General features: G+C 39.0%; 1 protein-coding gene across 1 annotated transcript in view; it reads left to right on the top strand.

The window, feature by feature from the left end:
- Window positions 1–17,015, top strand: part of LOC130918998 (uncharacterized) — a 103,533-nt gene extending 86,518 nt beyond the window's left edge. The window contains exons 51-55 of the mRNA XM_057841346.1: window positions 506–766; window positions 2,181–2,468; window positions 6,231–6,467; window positions 16,391–16,456; window positions 16,558–17,015. Coding sequence (XP_057697329.1) covers window positions 506–766; window positions 2,181–2,468; window positions 6,231–6,467; window positions 16,391–16,456; window positions 16,558–16,844 — 1,139 coding nt within the window. The 3' untranslated portion in view covers window positions 16,845–17,015. The remainder of the gene's footprint in view (window positions 1–505; window positions 767–2,180; window positions 2,469–6,230; window positions 6,468–16,390; window positions 16,457–16,557) is intronic.
- Window positions 17,016–20,629: the final 3,614 nt, after the last annotated feature.

Below are 20,629 nucleotides of genomic sequence, written 5' to 3'. Positions count from 1 at the left end.
AAGGTCCCACTCATTCATTCAAACAATCGCCATAACTTTCCTAGTTGTGATCAATGATAACTTAATCTTCGTCTGTTTTGGATCATATTCTTTTTTTCCCCATAATTTGAGTTGTTGCTTTAGGCCCATTACTGTTACCGCCCCCCGGAGTAAAGGAGGCCGAATTCCAACATGGATTTTTTTTTCCTTTTACTCAAACGTATACTCAAACATGTGAGAGTACGGGACGAAACATATTCCGTTACACTCTTTACACTCCTCTATTTTTTGTTTTTCACACAGTAGCATTTTATAGCCAGCGTACTTTATACAAATGACAGAATGTCTAATTGACTCATTCACTGCCATTGACAGCTGTAGAAGTATGATGGATGGCAGTAAGATTACTGCCATCCATCCCAGTTCAATTGGATTAGACATTTCACTCTGTAAATGGAAGTGAATGATTTAAGGTCAGAGCCCAGCTTTCAAAGCATTTAATACATGGGTCTTCTTTCCTTTGCAGTGCCTTGTGCGCCTTCTACCCTTACAGTGGATTTTGAATGCAAAGACAGTTCTGGAATCCTAACATGGACCACCGCTGAAGGTGCTGTAAAGTATTATGCTTGTGCCCAAGCAATAGGTGGAGAAACTCTTTACTGTGACAGTACCAACAATTCCTGCGCTATACAAGGACTGCACTGTGGTGGCATGTACAACTTCTCAGTTGAAGCATCTGACGGCTACTGCAACAGTTCATTAAGTGTTCCTGTAGAGAAAGGAGCAGGTAAAGCTTGCATCAACACTAGATACAGGGAGAACTCGGGTTACGATGCCCTTAACTTATGACTTTACGATGCTGGTGCCTCATCCGCCATTCAGGTCCTCAGTGCCGTAGTTTCTGCTTAGCTTTTAAAAGTCAGTCATTTAGGAAAATGGGTTGCATGTATGCAATGTTGATGTGTTGAGTCTGGGCTGTCCCTTAACACTCCACGTGTCTGACGAGTGGGAGAGGGAGGGGTGGAGGAGTTGGCGAGTTGGTTTTTCTGACATCGGCTGTGGCCTACAGTAGTCCTGTTCCATGCTTTTGGTTGCAAATAAACCACTGGAATAAATAACCTCTTCATTGGTAAATACGGCATCTTATTTTTTTTCAATTTAAATATATTTTAGTCAATGTTGTTTTTGGTAGCCCTTTTAATTTTTGTCTTTTGGACGAAAATACTTACTAATCATATTTTAGTCATTTCAAAATCTGTCTTGGTCAATTTTTTGTTAACGAAACCACAGATGAATTTCGTCTCGTTTTATTCGAGGCTTACTCATAATTGCATTTAATTTATTAATTTTAATATTATTAAAAGTTATTTCAGTCAACTGTACCCACCTGGAAGCCACGAACTTATGTTTAAAAAAAAAAAAAAAAAAAAGTTGTCCAAGAGTTCAAGAAGATGCTCGCCACGCTAAAGTTAATGCTAAGGAAAATGCTATGCTAACGAGTTATATTTAGTGTGCAATGATCACTCAGCACACACCTTTAAAGGCTAAAGCAACACTACATATTTTCTCTTGCTAAGATAAGAAAACAAATCTTACCGTGTGTTTCAAAACAAACAATCCTAGAGTGCAGCCTAGCTTGATGAAGATACTAAGCACTGGTGGTGGGGGTGAGGGGCCGCAGGCTCGCATAGCAGATGTCACATGAGTGAAATGACCCAAACACTGCTACGTTTCAGGCTAACGTACTACATGTACAATAAGATAATGTCCCGCATTGTGAACATATGACAGAAACTGTCGCACTTTGTTCCCATCGTTGTCTCATAAAACAAAAACTGGCATTAGTCTCGTTATATTTATGTACATACAGCATTATATATGTCTCCCATGACACATTTAAGCTCGTCATAATCACGTCATGAAAAAATTATTCGTTACAAAATATTTTCGTTCTCGTCATCGTTCACGAATATAACAATTATTTTAGTTAGTTTAGTTAGTTTTTTTACTTAAATTTTGACTTTAGCAGTGAAGTCTGATTTAGTGGAATTTCGGATTACGTCGCCATTGTAGGAACGGAACTCGTTCGTAACTCGAAGGCTCCCCGTATTCTTATTTTTGTGTAGAAACCAAATAAATGTGGATTTATATTTCAACCAAATGACTATTACTGATTGATTTCTTTGTACTTCACCCTTCAGCTCCGTGTCCTCCCAATGCTCTTGATGTTAGGATGCAGAAAATAGACCAGAATCACTGGCTCATGACCTCATGGGAAGCAGTCAACTGTTTGGATGTTGAGTACTTAGTAGAGATATCTGGCCAGATCCAAGATGATCCTCAAGCCCTGATGAGTCTCTCTTCATACTGGCTATCTGTGCCATACTTTGAGACCCCAATGCCTTGCAGCACACTGTACAACCTCACGGTTCGCTCGAGAAACTCAGCTGGAACCAGTGAACCTTCTAGTGCCTTTACTGGAGTCACAGGTAATACACAAAACACATACTGAATTGTGTACATCATCCCCTTCATTGCTCGTTTGAGGTCCTCCCTTCAGGCAGGAGATTCAGAGTCCCTTGTTTTAAGTCAAACAGGACAAAGAGCTCCTTCTTACCCAGTGCAATTTGGTTGCTAAATTTGCACAATTCTCGCACTTAGATGCAAAACTGTCTATAGAATCTTAGATTGTAGTCTGTGTTATTTTATTGTATGTGTATGAGTTGTTGTGTTATCTGTATGCTTACCTGCTTTAAGACAAGTTTCCCTTTCTTAGGGGACAATAAACTTAAAACTGAACTACACTGGAATTTCATTGCAGGTCCATTACAATGGTATATATTATGCATCTATTCAACTTTTAATTGATCTGTGTAGCAGTATTATTGATTGAAATGGTTTTAAATCTGCAGCATTGTGGACAAATGGTTATGACGACACTTCCCAGTTCAGAGTATAAGAATTTAATTTAATCCCTCCCACTTTACCGTGTGGAGTTTTTAAATTCTCCCAATGCCTGTGTGGTTTTTCGCTCAGTGCTGTTTCCTTTCCACATCCTGAAAACATGCATTGTAGGATGATTGAACACCCCCTTTCTCCATGAGTGTGATTATGTGTTGCAAAGTGTTTTTTTTGTCTATACGTGCCCTGCAATTAGCTGGCAACCCGTTTATGATGTGCTCCGTCACCTACCTATAGTCAGTTGGGATAGGCTCCAGCACCCCCGAGTCCTTCGTAAGGAGAACCGGTAGAAATAACCAAACCTTATTCTACTCTTCCTCCCACTTACTTCTCTGACTGTTTTCAGAAAGTAAAGTACTTGCTTCTCCATCAATTTCCTAAAACTTAACAGTAATAAAACCAAACCAACAATCTAAAATAAACACCTCCTCAATTTCTATTGACAACTCCTCAGTTTTCCCCTCAGCTTGGATGTCACCATCCATAGCACTTTCATATCAACTCCACATATATATTATCACGCATTCAGCTTTTTTCACCTTCTTCCATCTTCCGTCTCTGTCCTTCTCTCACACCGAAGAATACTGTAACTCTGGTACATAGCCCTGTAACATCTCGCCTTGAATCCAATTAACTCTGTATTATTTTGTTTACCTGACAAATCTCTTCATAAACTGCAACTGGTTCAAAAAACTGCTCCCCGTATCATCAAAACAACTCCATCCAAGAGTCACATCACAATAGTTATGCAACAACTCTGCAGCCTTCTGCAGCTACATCATGATTACTAAAATTTAACAATGACTTTTGTTATAATTGTATGTAGCACTTTTGGCCATTTTTATCGTCTTTTGATGGCTGCACTTCATGGCACTTCAGCTCACAATTGTTTGACTTGAAGGTAGTTCGTTAGTGTGTCCAATTATAAATAAAAAAAGGTCAGTTGACAAAATTAACTTATCGATGCAATCTTTGAGTCAGGGAACATTTCTTTAGCTAATTCTGAGAAGTGATCAGCAATAGTTGCAGGCAAATTGTGTTCGGCAACAAATTGGCAGAATAACATCTCCGCTTTCGTCCTGCAGACTGCATCTTTATGACCAGTGTTGTTAATCTTACTTTAAAAAATTAATTAATCACAAATTCTCCCAAAAAGTAATTAAGTTAGTAACTCAGTTACCTGAACGTAAGAGTAATTAGTTACTTGGCAAAGTAACTGGTGTTACCTTTCATGTTTTTTTTTTTCATTTAGAAAAAAAAACATAGGAACTTTTGCTATGTTTGGAAGTCATTTAATGTTGTGAATCAACTGCTTACGTTGTTGAAATTGCTCCCGTTTTTGCATTAGTTGCCCTATTTCTCCTTTCGACATGTGAAAGTTTTAAAACTGTTTCATCATTTAAAGATAGATTCAAGTCAAGATTTTGCCGATTTAGGGGTATTTTGGATAAAAAGTTACTTAGGTTCGCTAAGAAGGTTCACGACAACAGAGCCTTTCTGAGAAGTCTACTGCTTTAAGATGGCGGCTGTTTACCAACGCTGCCGAGTCTGTCATTTCGCATGTAGTTGGGCGTAGATTGTAGGCTCTCAGAGCCACCTAGCCTAGCATCGCGTTTGCAACAGTGTTACAATACTCTCCCTTCCGTCCCCCTCCTGTTCTTCTCTCTCAGTCTCTCTGACTTTTCTCGCGTCATTCAACCAGCGTAGTAACGCACATTGTGTCGTTGCCAAAGGTAATGCACGAAAAACGTACAGATTTTGAACGTATGGCGTACACATTTAAAAATCAGTGCTCACTTTAATTTACAAATTACGCCGAAACCGTACAACTTGACAGGTATGGGCTAATTGGTTGCTATTGCAAATTACAAGCGCCAATCAAATGCACAACATACTTCAATTTACAGGTGTCGTCCTGTTTTGTTGGAAGAAATCCTGCACCCACTGCGGGATATGGGATGGTTTGGGATCCCATGATTTATACGGACATAGAGGTGTCATGGAAGGCGCCGTGAAATAAAATGTATTATTGTTATTACCGTAATTTCCCGAATATAAGGCGTACCCGTGTATAATGCGCACCCCAAATTTACTTGTAAAATCAAGGGAAATTATTGTACCCGTTTATAAGGCGCACCCTAATTTTGGCACCAATAAATAGAAGAATACAAGAAAACAGAGCTTGTGTACAGATACAGAAGTGTCATTTTACTGACTGGTGAAACACAGCACAAGCATAGCACATTGGTAGTTCAAAACATTACCATAAACTGACAATATTTACGGTAATAATATGATTTGACAACTTCTCCAACTTACCAGAATCTAGGAGAAAACAAAACAGATGTGACTTTTCTTTTAAAGGCTGCTGTATAACATGCTCGTTCCATCATGATGAATAAATGTTTCTTCCATGGATTGATACGGTAAAATGAAAGAGAGAACGTAAGTCGGACATCCGTAAGAGCTCATCGCTGTTGACACGACAGTAACAATAGGAACTACTGTTATTTGGGTTTGAGTTTCCTGAGGCACGAATATAGTTGACGGACACAGGAAGTCTGTATGCTTACGTTTGTTATGGTCCGAGTTGCGGAGCTGCAATAAACGTTGACTCAAATGAGTTCAAGAAACTAAATTCTGTGCTTTACGAAGATTTGATATTTGATACACTGCCAATGGGAAAACCCATTGGCAGTGTATCAAATACTTGTTCTCCCCACTGTATATATATATATATATATATATATATTTCTGTCTCTATCCATGTACCCATTTATAATGCGCACCATGATTTTACAAGTTGATTTTGGGGAAAAAAGTGTGCGTTATATTCGGGAAATGGTATTATGATTATTAATATTATTATAATGAATGAATGATTGGTAACAACAAAATAATCTCAGGGCTATTTTTTAATATTGTTTACAATTAACTTTTTGAAGCAACAGTTGCGCAGTGGTTGCTCAAGACATCCATTGATGGAAAAGTCGGGAGTTCAAATCCAGCTCAGACTTGTCCCCATTGGTGTTGTATCCTTGAGCGAAATACTGTACTTCACCCTACTTGCCTGTGAGAATGTATGGTTGATTGTGGTCAGAAGGGCTGATGGTGCAAATTGGCTACCTTGGTTCTCTCAGACTGCGCTTGGGCAGCTGTAGCTACATTAGTAGCTTACCCCCATCTAGTGGGGAATGAAAGAATAATGCAATGTAACGTGTCTTTTGAGTGTTCTAAAAAGAAATGCATTATGATTTGTTGTCAACATTATGTCATGCTTCATTTTCTAGTGCCATGTTCACCACTTAATGTACAATACAGTGGTAGCACTCAGTCTGCCGTGCTTTCCTGGGAAGCATCCGTTCTCGCCACTGGATACAGCGTCTATGATGTGTCAGGGGAAGGCAGCGTCATGCTCTGCGCCACTGCGGCACTCTCTTGCCAATTGACAAATTTCAGTCCCGGTTCCACAGAGGTGACAGCCAGCAATTCTGCTGGGGAGAGCGTGCCGAGTCGAAATATTACAGGTTAGATACTGTTTATGTTTGAATTCTGTTAGATAGAAGCCACATCAAACTCTAAACACTTTGGTTTATAAACAAATATGCTAAGTTTTATCTACATTGTTGAAGAAAAGTTATTCTGAACAATTATACAGATTGAATATGGTATCCCGTTGAACTTAATTGGAAAGACACCACCTTTATCATGTGCATACAAAAGGAAAGAATCTAATAAATTTAAAAAGGACACAACTTCATTTTTCAGATGTGTAATGAGCAGAGAAAAATTACATAAAAAGTCCATAACAAATTGGCCGTCTGGCACGGGGTGGGGGTGGGGGTGCGACATTTTATCAATGCCAGTACTATTTCAACCTATCAAATCTGAGTATCACATATTACCTACCCTTTCTCGTGATGTCATTGATACTCTTTATCACATGCACCTGTGCTCAAGTCTATCAGTGGCTATGTACATTTCTTTAGTTTGATATGATTTCGGATTGAAATTATTATCGGATGCAGTGTTTTCATGGACACAAAAAAATATTGTTCCAATTAGGATTTAGGCATTTTCACATTTTCATTGAGAATAAACTATGTTGACACGTGCAGATTAACTACACCAGAAATAGTAATATTTGTACAGATACCGTATTTTTCAGACTAAAAGTCACTTTTTTTTTTTCATAGTTTGGCTGGGGGAGCGACTTATACTCAGGAGCGACTTATGTGTGAAATTATTAACACGTTATGATATCATTTCACATGTTATTTTGGTGTTTTGGAGTGATACTGAAGGTTTGGTAAACTTAACTCTTTATGCTATAGTTATCTGAATAACTTAATAGCTATGGCCACGTTCGCGTTATGCCTTTGGCAATGTGTGTTCAATTGTATTATAGATTTTTTGTATGTTGAAATGCATGCTTTTAGTTTGTGGCGCTTTCACGCCCACGTGCGGGCGCACTTGCACCTGTTTACGTGAAGAACAGCACTCACACGCCATAAGAAGAAAGACAGCTACGTAGCTCTGACTGAGTGGGCGAGTTAGCGAGAGAGAAACAGGGCTATGAACCTACGTTCGTTGTTTATGCTTGTAAAATATCTCTACAGAGGCAACACCTGTGTGTATCATCTTTTCTGTTGTTGTTGTGTGCTTTCCACCCGCGATCGGACACTTAGAGCCAGTTGTGTGGTTGTTTGAACGATGCACTAATGCTAGCGAATGCATGCTAACCGTTTGTGTCATGTCATAGCTGTAAAAGCACCAAATTATCATTTATTTACGTTGATGTGAACCTGTTTGGTATCGAGGACGAAACTGATTCAGCAAATTATACGGACGTCCAGCATCGTCATTTGGGAGTTTAGCCCGCTGAATAGCCAGGACCGAGCCGTAGCGTCCTGGTGAGGACAGTATATTCACATTTGGTTGTTCATGCACTGTACACTTATTCAGTACGTTGTTCTCTATTGTATTTTTATATTAAATTGTCTTTCAAGATGACATGTCTGTTCTATGTGTTGGATTTTATCAAGTACATTTCCCCCTAAAATGCGACTTATACTCTGGTGCGACTTCTATATGTTTTTTTTCTCTTCGTTGGGCATTTTAAGGCTGGTGCGACTTGTAGTCCGAAAAATACGGTATTTATTCCCACATATTTGATCATTTTACTTGATATATTTATTTCTAGAGCTGAAACGAATACTTGAGTAACTCGAGTTTAAAAACTGTTCCGAGTAATTTTATTCACCTCGAGGAATCATTTATTTTGCCAGCTCTAAGCATCACGTTTTGCCCGGACTACTTTTAATGCGACGTTGCTAAAAACGACCCCTGCATCATGCTACGGTTGTAGCAGGTAGCGTCTGATGCGTCTAATAGATATCACATCTATGTAGAACTAGATGCGAAATGACAGACTGGGCGGCATTAGTAAACAGCCGCCATCTTAAAGCAGTAGATTCTCAGCGCTAATACATAATTATGTCGCATTATGTCGCTCGCTGTCACTCACTCACGATACGTTAGCCCTGGGAGGGCTGGGTTTCTATAGAGGTATATTTGTGTCTTTATTATTCAATCAAAAAAAAGTTGCTTCAATCAAAATATATATTTTTAATTAAAAAAAAGTCACTTCAATCAAAATAATGTGTTTGACTGCAAAAATAAATTTGAAACTCAAAAAAAAGCATTTGAAATCATTTTCTTTGACTGAATTTTTTCTTTTGATTGAAGTCAAGTTGTTTTTGATTGAAGTAATGTAGTTTTGCATTTGGGCGTTTGTTATTTATTTATTTTTAATTTATAATATATATATATATACAGTAAATATATATATTTTATTGAAGTGTCACTTTTTTTGGAGAACAAAAAGTTTTTAACTCATTTTTTATTTGAAGTACATAAAGTTTTGAAAGCACTTTTTTTTTTTAAGTAGAAAGTTTTGATTGAATCATTCTGACACCAAGATCCAACATAGTGACAGGTGATTACGCCAATGGCATGAAAGCATGATGAATCAAGAATAATGGCCACCAGGGCTCCAGCCAGCCATCGGACTCAGCTCGAGGAATTCAAGCGGAAAATAGCGCACCTAAGACTTCTATGCGAGGCAGTGCTTCTATGATCCAAGAGTACACCTGAAATGCAATTGTTGGCTGTTTTGAACAATGTACATCGAAAATAAAGACATTAACTGTAAATGGTTCAATATTAGATGAAATGTCTTGTTTTCTCATATATATTTATAATTGCTCTTTACCTAAAAAAAAAAATCAGTTTTATCCGATTACTCGATTAATCGATAGAATTTTCAGTCGATTACTGAAATATTCGATAGCAGCAGCTCTTTTTATTTCTATATTGTTTGTATTGTTTCTGACTTTATTTGAATAAGATTAAAGTGCATTTGCCAGTGTATTCTGTGAGACAAGGTCAAATCAGAGAACATAACATAGCTCCCGGTTAATTTCATATTTCATGTTTTTGTCATTTCTTGTCCTTTTTCCAAAACTGCGAAAGCGCAGTGGAAAACTAGATATCCCATGATTCTATTATGACGTCACACCAAAGAATCAGAGAACATAACATAGCTCCCGGTTAATTTCATATTTCATGTTTTTGTCATTTCTTGTCCTTTTTCCAAAACTGCGAAAGCGCAGTGGAAAACTAGATATCCAATGATTCTATTATGACGTCACACCAAAGATAACAATTGTCACACATGAGGTGGAGGACATGTTTTCATGAGAAGGCTCGCGTATTAGCAACTGCGATTAGGAGTAGTGCTCCTCCAGGGTTTCCCCCACAGATAACAGATTGTGGCGCACCGCCACACCAAAATAAAAGCCGCCACGCCTTGCAAATGAGATTGTTCTAAAAATTTTTTAAGGCCATATCAAACTAGCGGCAGTCGAGTGTGAAGGGTTTAGCGGCAACCTATTCATTGTGTATTGTACCTATGCGCGGCCCCCTTAAGAGACAATCGGACTGGGGAGCTGTGACGCATGGGGAAACGAGTAGGAAGAATGGGAAAACGGGCAAGATAGTGAGAGATAGCGGTCGCATGTTGCAGCAGCCCGCTGTTATTTTGTTATTGTTTTTCTTTATTATTGTTGTTACCACAATAAAGTGGGTAAGCCAATACCGACTTCTGTCCTTCTTCCCCATATCCGGGGCATTATTGGATCATACTTTTTGGCAAAAGTGAGAGGTGGACGAAAGTTTGAATGAAATTGCGCAGAGAGGCACGGCCCAAAATAGAACGTCGCCACGCTGACGTCAACAACGAGGTGCGGGCATACTTATATCTGTGCTATCAGGCTGTTTTGGATGACGGATATACGCAATCACGGCTGACGAAACTTTGATAAATTCGCTTTTTTTCAAGTTTCACGAGCCCCGGGACACTAAAAAAAATTACTCCCATACCCCTCCTTGTTAGTGTTAATGGTAAGTTAATGGTACCTTGACGTGCGTTTGTGTGGAAGAGTAGTTCACAAACAACAACAACAACAAAACTATTCACCTTCCCACTGAAACTAGTGAAACTCTTTACACGGCTATTAGAATTTTCCCCCTACTCCTTGAAATGGGTCCATTAAAAGAAGGACTATTATTGTTGTGGTAATGTAGTACGTACTAGGACCAAATAAAAGTAAAAAGAAGGACGACGACGGGGGTCTGTAACCCGCAGATCTTTAGCGCTGCCCAAGGTGCTCCCTGGAGCTTTTTCTAAACTTTTTGAAAGTGGAAAAAGATGGGGGAGGGAAATATATTTTTTGTTTTATTATGGTTTCTGTAGGAGGACAAACATGACACAAACATTCTTTCAATTCATTCATGTTGTAATGAAGTTAAACTTGAGGTGGCATCGTACAACAGAGTAGTCACGTGGTGCGTCATTCTCTATAGGATCCATTCCAGCGAAAATAAACATTTAATCATGAAGGCTAATTATGTATTTGTAGACAACTTAGTCATTATGATAGTAGGCTAATATAGCTAATATCGATTAGGTCTGCAGCTATCGAATATTTTAGTAATCGACTGAAAATTCTATCGCTTAATCGAGTAATTGCATAAAACATTTTTTTGGGGTAAAGAGCAATTACAAATGTACATGAGAAAACAAGACTTTTCATCTAATATTGAACCATTTTCAGTCAATCAATGTCTTTATTTCCGATCTACATTGTTGAAAACAGCCAACAATTGCATCTCAAATGTAACTAGAAAAAAAAAAGACTAATTCACTGCTTTCACTCAAAAAACTTCTAGATATTGTTAAAAAAAAAATAAAAAAATTCTTACCTAAAAATGTCATTACGCTTGATAACACATATCACTTAAAAGTTAGGTGTTTTTCCCACGTGTGTCAATTGAATTTCCATTTGTGTCAAGCTATTTTTAAGTTGTAGTTACAGTTTAGACTAACTTAAAAACTTAAAAGTCCTGATAGGATTTTGAGTTTTTGCAGTGTTCAAAATAAATGTATGATACCTTCTGTATTGGAGCACATTGGGCACCAGTGCTACTTGTTGATTTATCCAGCAATGACTACTGAGCTAAAATTGACAGTTAGCATTATTAAGGTTTTATTTTACACCCTAAATCACTCTACAGCGCTATGTTTTCACAGATTAAATAAAGCCTGTATGTAAGATTCAATTCAATTCAATTCAGTTTTATTTGTATAGCCCTTGATCACAACAAAGTTGTCTCAAAGGGCTTTGCAAAGGCAATAAGATACACAATCAGAAACAGCAAATGAAGCAACAAGGATGAATAAATAAATTCAAGTCCTGGGTATCCCCCATCCTTAGACCCTCCATGTCGGCAAGGAAAAACTCCAAAAACTCCAGTCACTCCCAGGGCGGATAGACAGGAACCCCAGGACCGCTAATGGGAATTAGCATGTGAAGTTACAGTCCGTAAAGATGCAGTGGAGTAAAGGAACAAGAAGGGGTCCATCTAGCCAGATGAGACGGGGGTAGCCACGAGGACGTCCATCCAGCTTGGGGTCCGGACAGTCAGGAGGCTGCAGCTGAAAAATAGCCCCTCCCCAGAGGGGAGGGGGGAAAGGGGACACCGGGTGACTAGTAATGAAGAGACTAAGCAACTAGATATCAACATTGTAAAATAGAAATAAAGTAAGATAAGTGGTAGGTAGCATGAGAAAAAGGAGATAGAACTCAGTGGCTGTACTTCCCCCAGCTTTATAGCTTCTAGTGCAGCTTAGACTAAACTTTGAGTCTACTCCGACTTCAACTAGCCTGACCATAAGCTTTGTTGAATAGGAACGTTTTTAATCTAATCTTAAATGTGCAGGCTGTCTCGGCTTCTTTAATATTAGCTGGAAGCTGATTCCATAAAACAGGGGCTTGGTGGCTAAAGGCTCTAGCGCCGACAGTACTTTTAGAAACCCTGGGAACTACCAGTAGACCTGCATTCTGAGAGCGGAGTGTTCTGTTGGGGTGGTATGGAACCAGAGCATCGGTGAGGTAAGATGGCCCTAACCCATTAATGGTCTTAAATGTAAGAAGGAGGATTGTAAATTTAATTCTAAACTCGACTGGAAGCCAGTGAAGGGCCTGGAGCACAGGGGTGATGTGCTCTCTTCTATTGGTTCCTGTTAGAAGTCTTGCTGCTGCGTTTTGGACAAGCTGAAGACCTTTTAGAGAACTTTTAGGACAAGCAGCAAGTAGGGAGTTACAGTAATCCAATCTCGATGTAACGAACACGTGAATTAATTTTTCTGCATCGCTTTTAGATAAAATGTTTCTAATTTTGGCTATGTTGCGCAGGTGATAGAAGGCCGTTCTGCAAATTTGTTTAATGTGAGTTTCAAACGATAAGTCAGGGTCGACTAAAACTAGGTTTTTAACTGTGGTGCTGGAGGCTACACTTACATTGTCCAGAGTGACTATCTGGGCAGCTAAAGAGTCTCTCACACTATTCGGGCCTGGAAATGCTCAAATAAACTATTGTCCTATAGGTGCTGACAGAGCTGTTTGATTACCACTCTTTCAAGGACTTGGTAATGGAAATGGTAAATTAGAGATAGGTCTATAATTGGCCAAAATATCAGGATCAAGAGTGGGTTTTTTCAAAAGTGGTTTAATAACTGCATATTTAAAGGACTGCGGCACGTGGCCAGTAACTAATGAGGTATTTATTATATTTAAGATAATATCAATAGTTAGAGGCAGGGTCTCTTTAAAAAGTTTGGTTGGGATCGGGTCTAGGAGGCACGTTGATGGTTTGGAGGACATTATAATTGAAATTACATCAATTTGGTCTACAGTGGTAAAGTTATTTAATATTTTAGAGGGGTTTATAGGAGATTCTGAATTTTTTGTCTGCACTTTATCAGACCTGATAGTTGGAAGTAATTCATTTATTTTATTTCTAATAGTTGCGATTTTATTGTTAAAAAATTGTTGGAAGTCATCACAGCTAAGGGTGGTTGGGAAGTTCTATTGAGCTGTGACTGTTTGTCAGCCTTGCTACAGCGCTGAACAGAAACCTAGGATTATTTTTGTTTTCATCTATTAAGGATGAGTAATATCTGGTTTTAGTCGTACGCAAGGCCTGTTTATAGGTCACTAAACTGTGTTTCCAGGCAGAGAGAATGTGCTCTGTGTTGGAACGGCGCCAAAGTCTTTCTAATTTACGTGCCGATTGTTTAAGAGAGCGTGTTTCAGCATTATACCAGGGAGAGGCTCGTCTCGGCTTGACAAACTTTAATTTGGGGGGAGCGACAATATCGAGTGTAGCACGAAGAGTAAACGTAAAACTATCAACAAACTCGTCATTAACAGCAGGGCTGGACATTATTCCTTCATAATCAGATGACATGGAGGCAAATATTGGCTGGATTATCTGTTTATACTCTGAAACAGAGCGGTCACATAATGTCCTTTTCATCTGAGTTCTGGTCACTAGTGACGGATTATCTTGGAGCACAAACTGAAAGGTAATTAGAAAATGATCAGACAGTACAGGGTTGTGGGGATGGACACTAAGATCACTAATCTCCGTACCGTAGTTTAAAATCAGGTCCAGGGTGTGCTTGTGACTATGAGTTGGTTTATTTTCATTTTGAATGAAGCCAGTCCCATCTAGTAGGTCATTAAAAGCCTCACCAAGAGAGTCGCCGTCATCATCAACATGTATATTAAAATCCCCTACAATTATAATTCTATCCCAGTTTAGCAAAATACTGGATAAAAAGTCAGAGAAATCTAACAAAAACTGTGAGTAGGGACCAGGGGGACGGTAAACCACTATGAAAAGAACTGGTTTTTGGTTCTTCGAGTTAGCATCTATAATTGATGGTACTAGACTTTCAAAGGGTTGTAAATGTAATTAGCTTTACTTTTTGGGCTCATACCTAAACAAGAGTGTGATATTACTGCCACTCCCCCTCCGCGGCCAGTGCTTCTAGCTGTGTGAAAATTCACGTGACTTGGGGGTGTGGATTAATTAAGTCTAACAAAGTCATCCTGCTGAAGCCAAGTTTCAGTCAGGGCCAAAATATGAATATTATAATCCCCAATTAAGTCATTAACTAACAGAGATTTGGGCGAGATTGACCTGATGTTTAATAATCCGCATTTTATATATTTATTAAGAGTTATTTTATTTTCGCTGCTATCAGGGGCTATATGTATTAAATTATTTGGTCTTGTCCCTATTGTACTCTGTTTTCTCCTATTCACTATACAAGGCACGAACACAGTCTCTATCTTCTGTCCTAAATGTTGGATTTGTGACAGCTCGGAAAAAGGCAAGTGATCACTAGTAACAAGAGTTGTGTTTTACACTACAACACTGCGCCCGGGCCCCCACTCTGAAGTGTCACTTTGGGAGACTAAGTTTGGCGGCTAAATTTCGAGTTAAAGAGAGCAGCACCATCCCAAGTCGGATGAATGCCGTCTCGGCGCATGAGCCCGGACTTGCCCCAAAACGCGTGCTAGTTATCAATAAAAACTATATCGTTTTCTGGGCACCATCTAGACAACCAGCGGTTAAATGATGAGAATCTAGGGTACATCTCATCATTGACCAAATTAGGCGATACGTTAAGATACGTTAGCCACGCATCGACAGTGGTCATAATGAATAGAAACCTAGCCCTCCGCAAGGCTAACGTTACGTGAGCGAGTGACAGTAACGTTAATCTTATTTATTAGCGCTGAGAGGTCTACTGCTTTAAAATGGCGGCTGTTTACTAACGCCGCAGAGGCGGTCATTTCGCATCTAGTTCTACATATAAGTGATATCTATGAGATGCATTAGACGCTACCTTCTACCACCGTAGCATGATGCGCGCGTAGTTTTTAGCAACGTCGGCGTAGTTTGTAGCGGCTGTCGGCTGCAGTAAGGTTTTTTATTACTTCTTCCTCTACGCACGTGACATCAGCGCGTTGTCCCGCATTAAAAGTAGTCCAGGCAAAACGTGATGCATAGAGCTCGCAAAATTAAACAATTCCTCGAGATGAATAAAATTACTCAGATCAGTTTTTAAACTCGAGTTACTCGAACTGCTAGAGTATTCGTTTCAGCTCTGATATCGATACATACAGCCGGTGTTGCTTTCTTTATAAGGCTTATACAAGGCTTTTAATTTTTTGCGGCTCCAGATGTACTGTATCAATTTGTGTTTTTTTGTTAAATATGGCTCTTTCAACATTTTGGGTTGCTGACCTCTGGACTACGAGATGTAAGTCGTATTATTACGTAGGGTAACATTTAGGGCATTTTACGTAAATGTACCACAGCTGAGAGGTACGACATTAGCCTGGCTAATGAAATATTTCAAATCTTTGTTATGGTTCTTCTTGGGGAAAAAAACTGTTTTTGCCGTTGCACGACATGGTGAGGCTGAGACTCTGATGCAGCCCACCACAGCTTCAAAAAATCCTAGGGTAAACCCTGTCGTCTGAGCGAGCGACTTTGGAGAGTATATTTGGAGGGGATGATCTGTTAAGTGAATTTTGAAAAGTTGATGAAGAGGATGACTCATATGTGTCATCAAAGATAAGGTGAAGGGAGGAAAAACAAACCTCACCACATGACCTCTTCCAAACACATTTGGTGTTAGATGGTATATTTTTGTATTATATATTTCAAAAATATTTGCACTGTTTTTGTATTCGTGTTCTACTGTATATAATCTGTTTAAGTATGCCAAAAACAATGATAATGAAAAATCCTGATCAAAGGGAAATTTCCGTACTAATTTCTTTTCATGTCAAATGAAAGAACACACTTTAATTTCTTACAATTAAACAAATTCTTCAAATATTTCTGCAGTGTATTTAGAAAGGTGGGACAAAAACGATTCACTATAAAGGCATATTAAATGACCATTTTGACGAAAAAGCATTTTGAATCATTTAACAAAAATAATAAGAGCTCTTCTCATTCTTAGGCCCAGTAGGAGCTCGCAAGAGAAGGGATCTACGGGCCTCGCTGATACATGCCACAATCGACAAAGGTAAATTGATGTTTTATGAAAATAAAGCTAAAACAATCATGTATCATTGGCAGTATTTCTGAAAGTGTTAAGTTCTCACTCATATTCCTCTGTTCTCTCAGCTCTGGAAGTCCCAACCATCCTAAATGTATCATCTAATGGAGTTTCCATCTACATAAATTGGACAGCAGTTAAAGATGGAAGTGAATATACCAGTACAATCATCATGGTTGAGAAACAGGACGAGCAGCATTATCAACCCCGAGTAATAATTGTGGAAGGAAATTTTCACACTGAGACTGAGCTGAAGCCTGGGACCATCTATTGCATCAGACTGGCAGCCAAAACCGCCATCGGCCGTAGCAATTTCAGCAGGCCAAAGTGTACGATCACAGGTGCCTTCAAATGAAAACGCACCATCATATCATATACGTAAATGTTTTGTTCACAAATAAATTATGATTGATACGGAGAAGCTTTATGTAAGTGCTCTTTAAGTTGTAATTATTTCGGGTAGCTCATAGCTTATGTACATTCTCCTTATAGATGATCCTTTTGTCATCTTTTGAACTTGCTTTTATTGTCGATTTTTAAAAAAAATAATTCATCCTGTTATTGTTTTTGAGTAAATATCAGGCTATACGATATATACAGTATTTTCTTAATAATGTACCATTTGAAGACAATAAAATCTTTTTTTTTATAACTCTGTAAAAACTAAATAACATTAAAGTGCGTATGACACCAAAAAGCATGTTTATTTCATATTTCACGCGGTGTTTTATGCTCCTGAATGGACCGCTTGGATGTGTGTGGAAGCAATCTTTTTATTTTAGTCAATTTTTGAATCCCGCGCCATGAAAATGAGTGACTTCCGGCTCCAGTCTCGAGTTGAGAAAGAAGGCACTGTGACATGTACGGTAGAAGGAGTCCTCTTCACTATCCAGCCGTACTGTTGTATCAGAAGGATTTAAGGATTCAGCTGATTTTGCGGATTAAAATGTTTATTTTTTGCATTACGCCAGCCAAACTGCTGCAGAAAAGTTTTGCCGCAACATGGATAGGCGTGTGAGCCTTTTTGGGGTTTCAAAAGGTTCCCATTCACTTGTGGATATTGGAAAAAACAAGCCCTACAAGATATGAAAACCTATAAATGTTTGAGGGGTTTTAGTTAAAGCAGACACTGACTTCATCTGACTGATTTTGACAAAGATCAGATCCAGTGTTGTTATTAACGGCGTTAGAATATAATGGCGTTACTCACAGTAATCTAATTAAATACTTTTCTCATCTTGGCAACGCCGTTACCATTACTGAGGATGGAGAGGCGTGCGTTACTATGTTGGTTGAATGACGCGAGAAAAGTCTGAGGGAGACAGACGGAGACGACAAGAGCAGAGCATGAGTGGGGAGGAGGCAAGGGAATTGTGACGCCGTTGCAAACGCAATGCTAGGTCGCTCCAATAATTCCTGACTGTAACCGATAGCCTACAAACTACGCCCACATGATGCTACGGTAGATATCACATATGTAAAGAACTACAGGGTGACCCAAAAAAAAGTTTACACTTCCATAATACAACTTAAATGCCATGTTTATTCAGCTTAAAATTAGAATTTAATCACAAATTATACATTATTGTAAAGAACATGTACAGTACACTCTATTTTTCAATGTGTCCTCCCTTAAGTGTCACAACAGCCTCCAGGCGCCTGCGGAACGCTTGACAGGTCTTCTTTATGTAGGATGCTGTCATCTTTTACCAAGATCTAACAATGGACCTCTCCAAGGCTGCCACAAAAGTTTGTGGCTTCATACAGGCACTGTCCTCCACAGTTGCCCATATGCTATAATCCAGGGGATTGAGATCTGGACTCTGGGGTGGCCACATATCACCTTGTCAATCAACTTTTTGGTCTGCACAGATCGGGTTTTCCAGACCCAGGTTTTCGTGTGGCTGTTCCAGTATCTTTCAGCTTCTTTTTAACTTTGTAGACTGCACATCTGGATATTCTCAGATTTGCTGCAATCTCAGTAGGTGTCAGACCGGCACGCAGCAATTCAGGTACAGCTAAAGTTTTCTTCATTTTCAGCAAAAGCACAGGAATTGTAGAGACGAGAGATTACCAGCTGCATTGAGTGACCTTAATGAATCACTGAAGCATGACAACCTATTTAGATATGTTTCAATGGCACATGAAAAATAACACCAGTTACTTTGCCAAGTAACTAATTGCGCTTACATTCAGGTAACTGAGTTACTAACGCAATTACTTTTTGAGAGAAGTAATTTGTAACTAATTTTTTAGAGTAAGATTAACAACACTGATCACATCACATTTGATGGTTATATTATGCAAAGTCAAAACAATTTAGGTGGCTGCGTCTTGAAGCACATCAAAAGAATGGCAAGAGTGTGCAAACAATCATAGCAAAGGGTGGCTACTATAAAGATACAGTGGTACCTCTTCATACGAAGTTAATTCGTTCCAGGACCTTGTTTGTAAGTTGTAATGGTCGTATGTCGAGCAGGATTTTCCCATAGGAATACATTATAATTCCATTAATTCGTTCCACAGCCCAAAAACCTACACTAAATCTTTAATAAAACTGTTGGTACGATTACAAATGGCAATTAAATATAGCAAAACAAATAAGTTATGTATAAAAATCGTAATAACATAACAATAATAATTAATAATGATTCCTGTAAATAATGTAACGAATCTGATCCTAATGTGGCGGACACTTTTTGCTGTACCTGCACGCACCGTGGGGCTGACGTCACAGTAAGATAGGTCGGTGCGGTAGAGATAATACTTTCGTTTTTTTGAGAGCACAGTCAACTGTGGAGGACAATTGGCGTTTTGTGTTGGATAGTTCTTAAAGGGTATTAAAACACTAAGGGGCTGTGAGATATCAATAGAACCGTTATGTGGCAAGAAAACAAATATTAATAAAGTTAACAAAAAAATAAATCACATTCATGAGCAGTTATCGAAAATAGATCTTAAATTACGGACATTTCCGAAAGTATTCTGGAAACAGCCGAATAGGGCGGAGACGTCATAACAAGGAAACGAAAGGTCGAGGCAAGTGCAATCGTTGTTTATGGACGAGAGAGTTGCGTTCGTGTTTTATCAAAAACACGCTAAAATGGTTCAAACCTGTCATGCTACGTGGTCTACAAATAGCCATTTGTCGCAATGTAGTACCCATGAGTTCCCGAACGCGAGAAAAAGAGCTGGACTACGCAGACAATAAGTAAAGTTCGTCCATGCTAAGAGGGCTAATTTTTCAGACCCAGCCTCCGGCACAGTCTTGTGTGGTGCGCATTTTACACCTGAAAGCTATTCGAACTATTGACAAATGAAATCAGGTTTTGCTAAGAAATTGCTGATGAAAGCAGCCACCATACACGCGCAGCCACCTAAATGTCCCGAGATATCAAGAAAGAGGACGACTGGCTCTGATGAGACCACCCCAGGCTAACCAAAGGAGCGTAGCAGCCAAGCTCTAAATGGCCAGAGTGAGTACTCTTTTATAATAAAAAATTATCACGCATTGGATATAGGACTGGACACATGTATAAATTATCGCTTGTAAAATATATAGAACAAATCCTCGAATCCCATTCATATTTGTGTCTGTTGGCAGAGCGAAAACCTATGATAGCACAATAAATGATAATTATTCTATACATTACATTATTTTGCGGTCACGGTGTATCAGCTTCACAAAAAGAAATGCAAAACAAACCATTCGGTGTTTCCCACATGATGTTGCCGGTATTTCATCAGTGTGATTGCTCCTCTCAATGATCCTTTCATTAGGCTGCATTGGCTTTCATTTGGGCTCAAATTGATAACCCAAAACACCAAAGAAAGGTTCATAACTCTCCTCGTCCCCATTAGAAGAATGTTCGTTACGTCGGCTTCGTCGCTGCAACTAGAAACAAAATTGTCCGCTATTATCGCTGCCATTCAATACTAAACACTGAGCCGGTTGTTTCCTTGTAGTGACGTCACGCACACAACATGCTAGATTTCCGGGATCTCGTGGGCGGGTCCTTTTAGCTTGACAATCGATCCAAATTTCTATCATTTTCTTGGTGTTGCGATATGTGTAATTACACGAAGTGGCATGATATGAATCCAAAAGGCATGCGTTTATGGATAAATGAATGATGGAAT

The sequence above is a fragment of the Corythoichthys intestinalis genome, chromosome 7, assembly GCF_030265065.1.
Source record: "Corythoichthys intestinalis isolate RoL2023-P3 chromosome 7, ASM3026506v1, whole genome shotgun sequence".
NCBI lineage: Eukaryota > Metazoa > Chordata > Actinopteri > Syngnathiformes > Syngnathidae > Corythoichthys > Corythoichthys intestinalis.
This window is presented reverse-complemented; position numbering and strand designations above follow the sequence as displayed.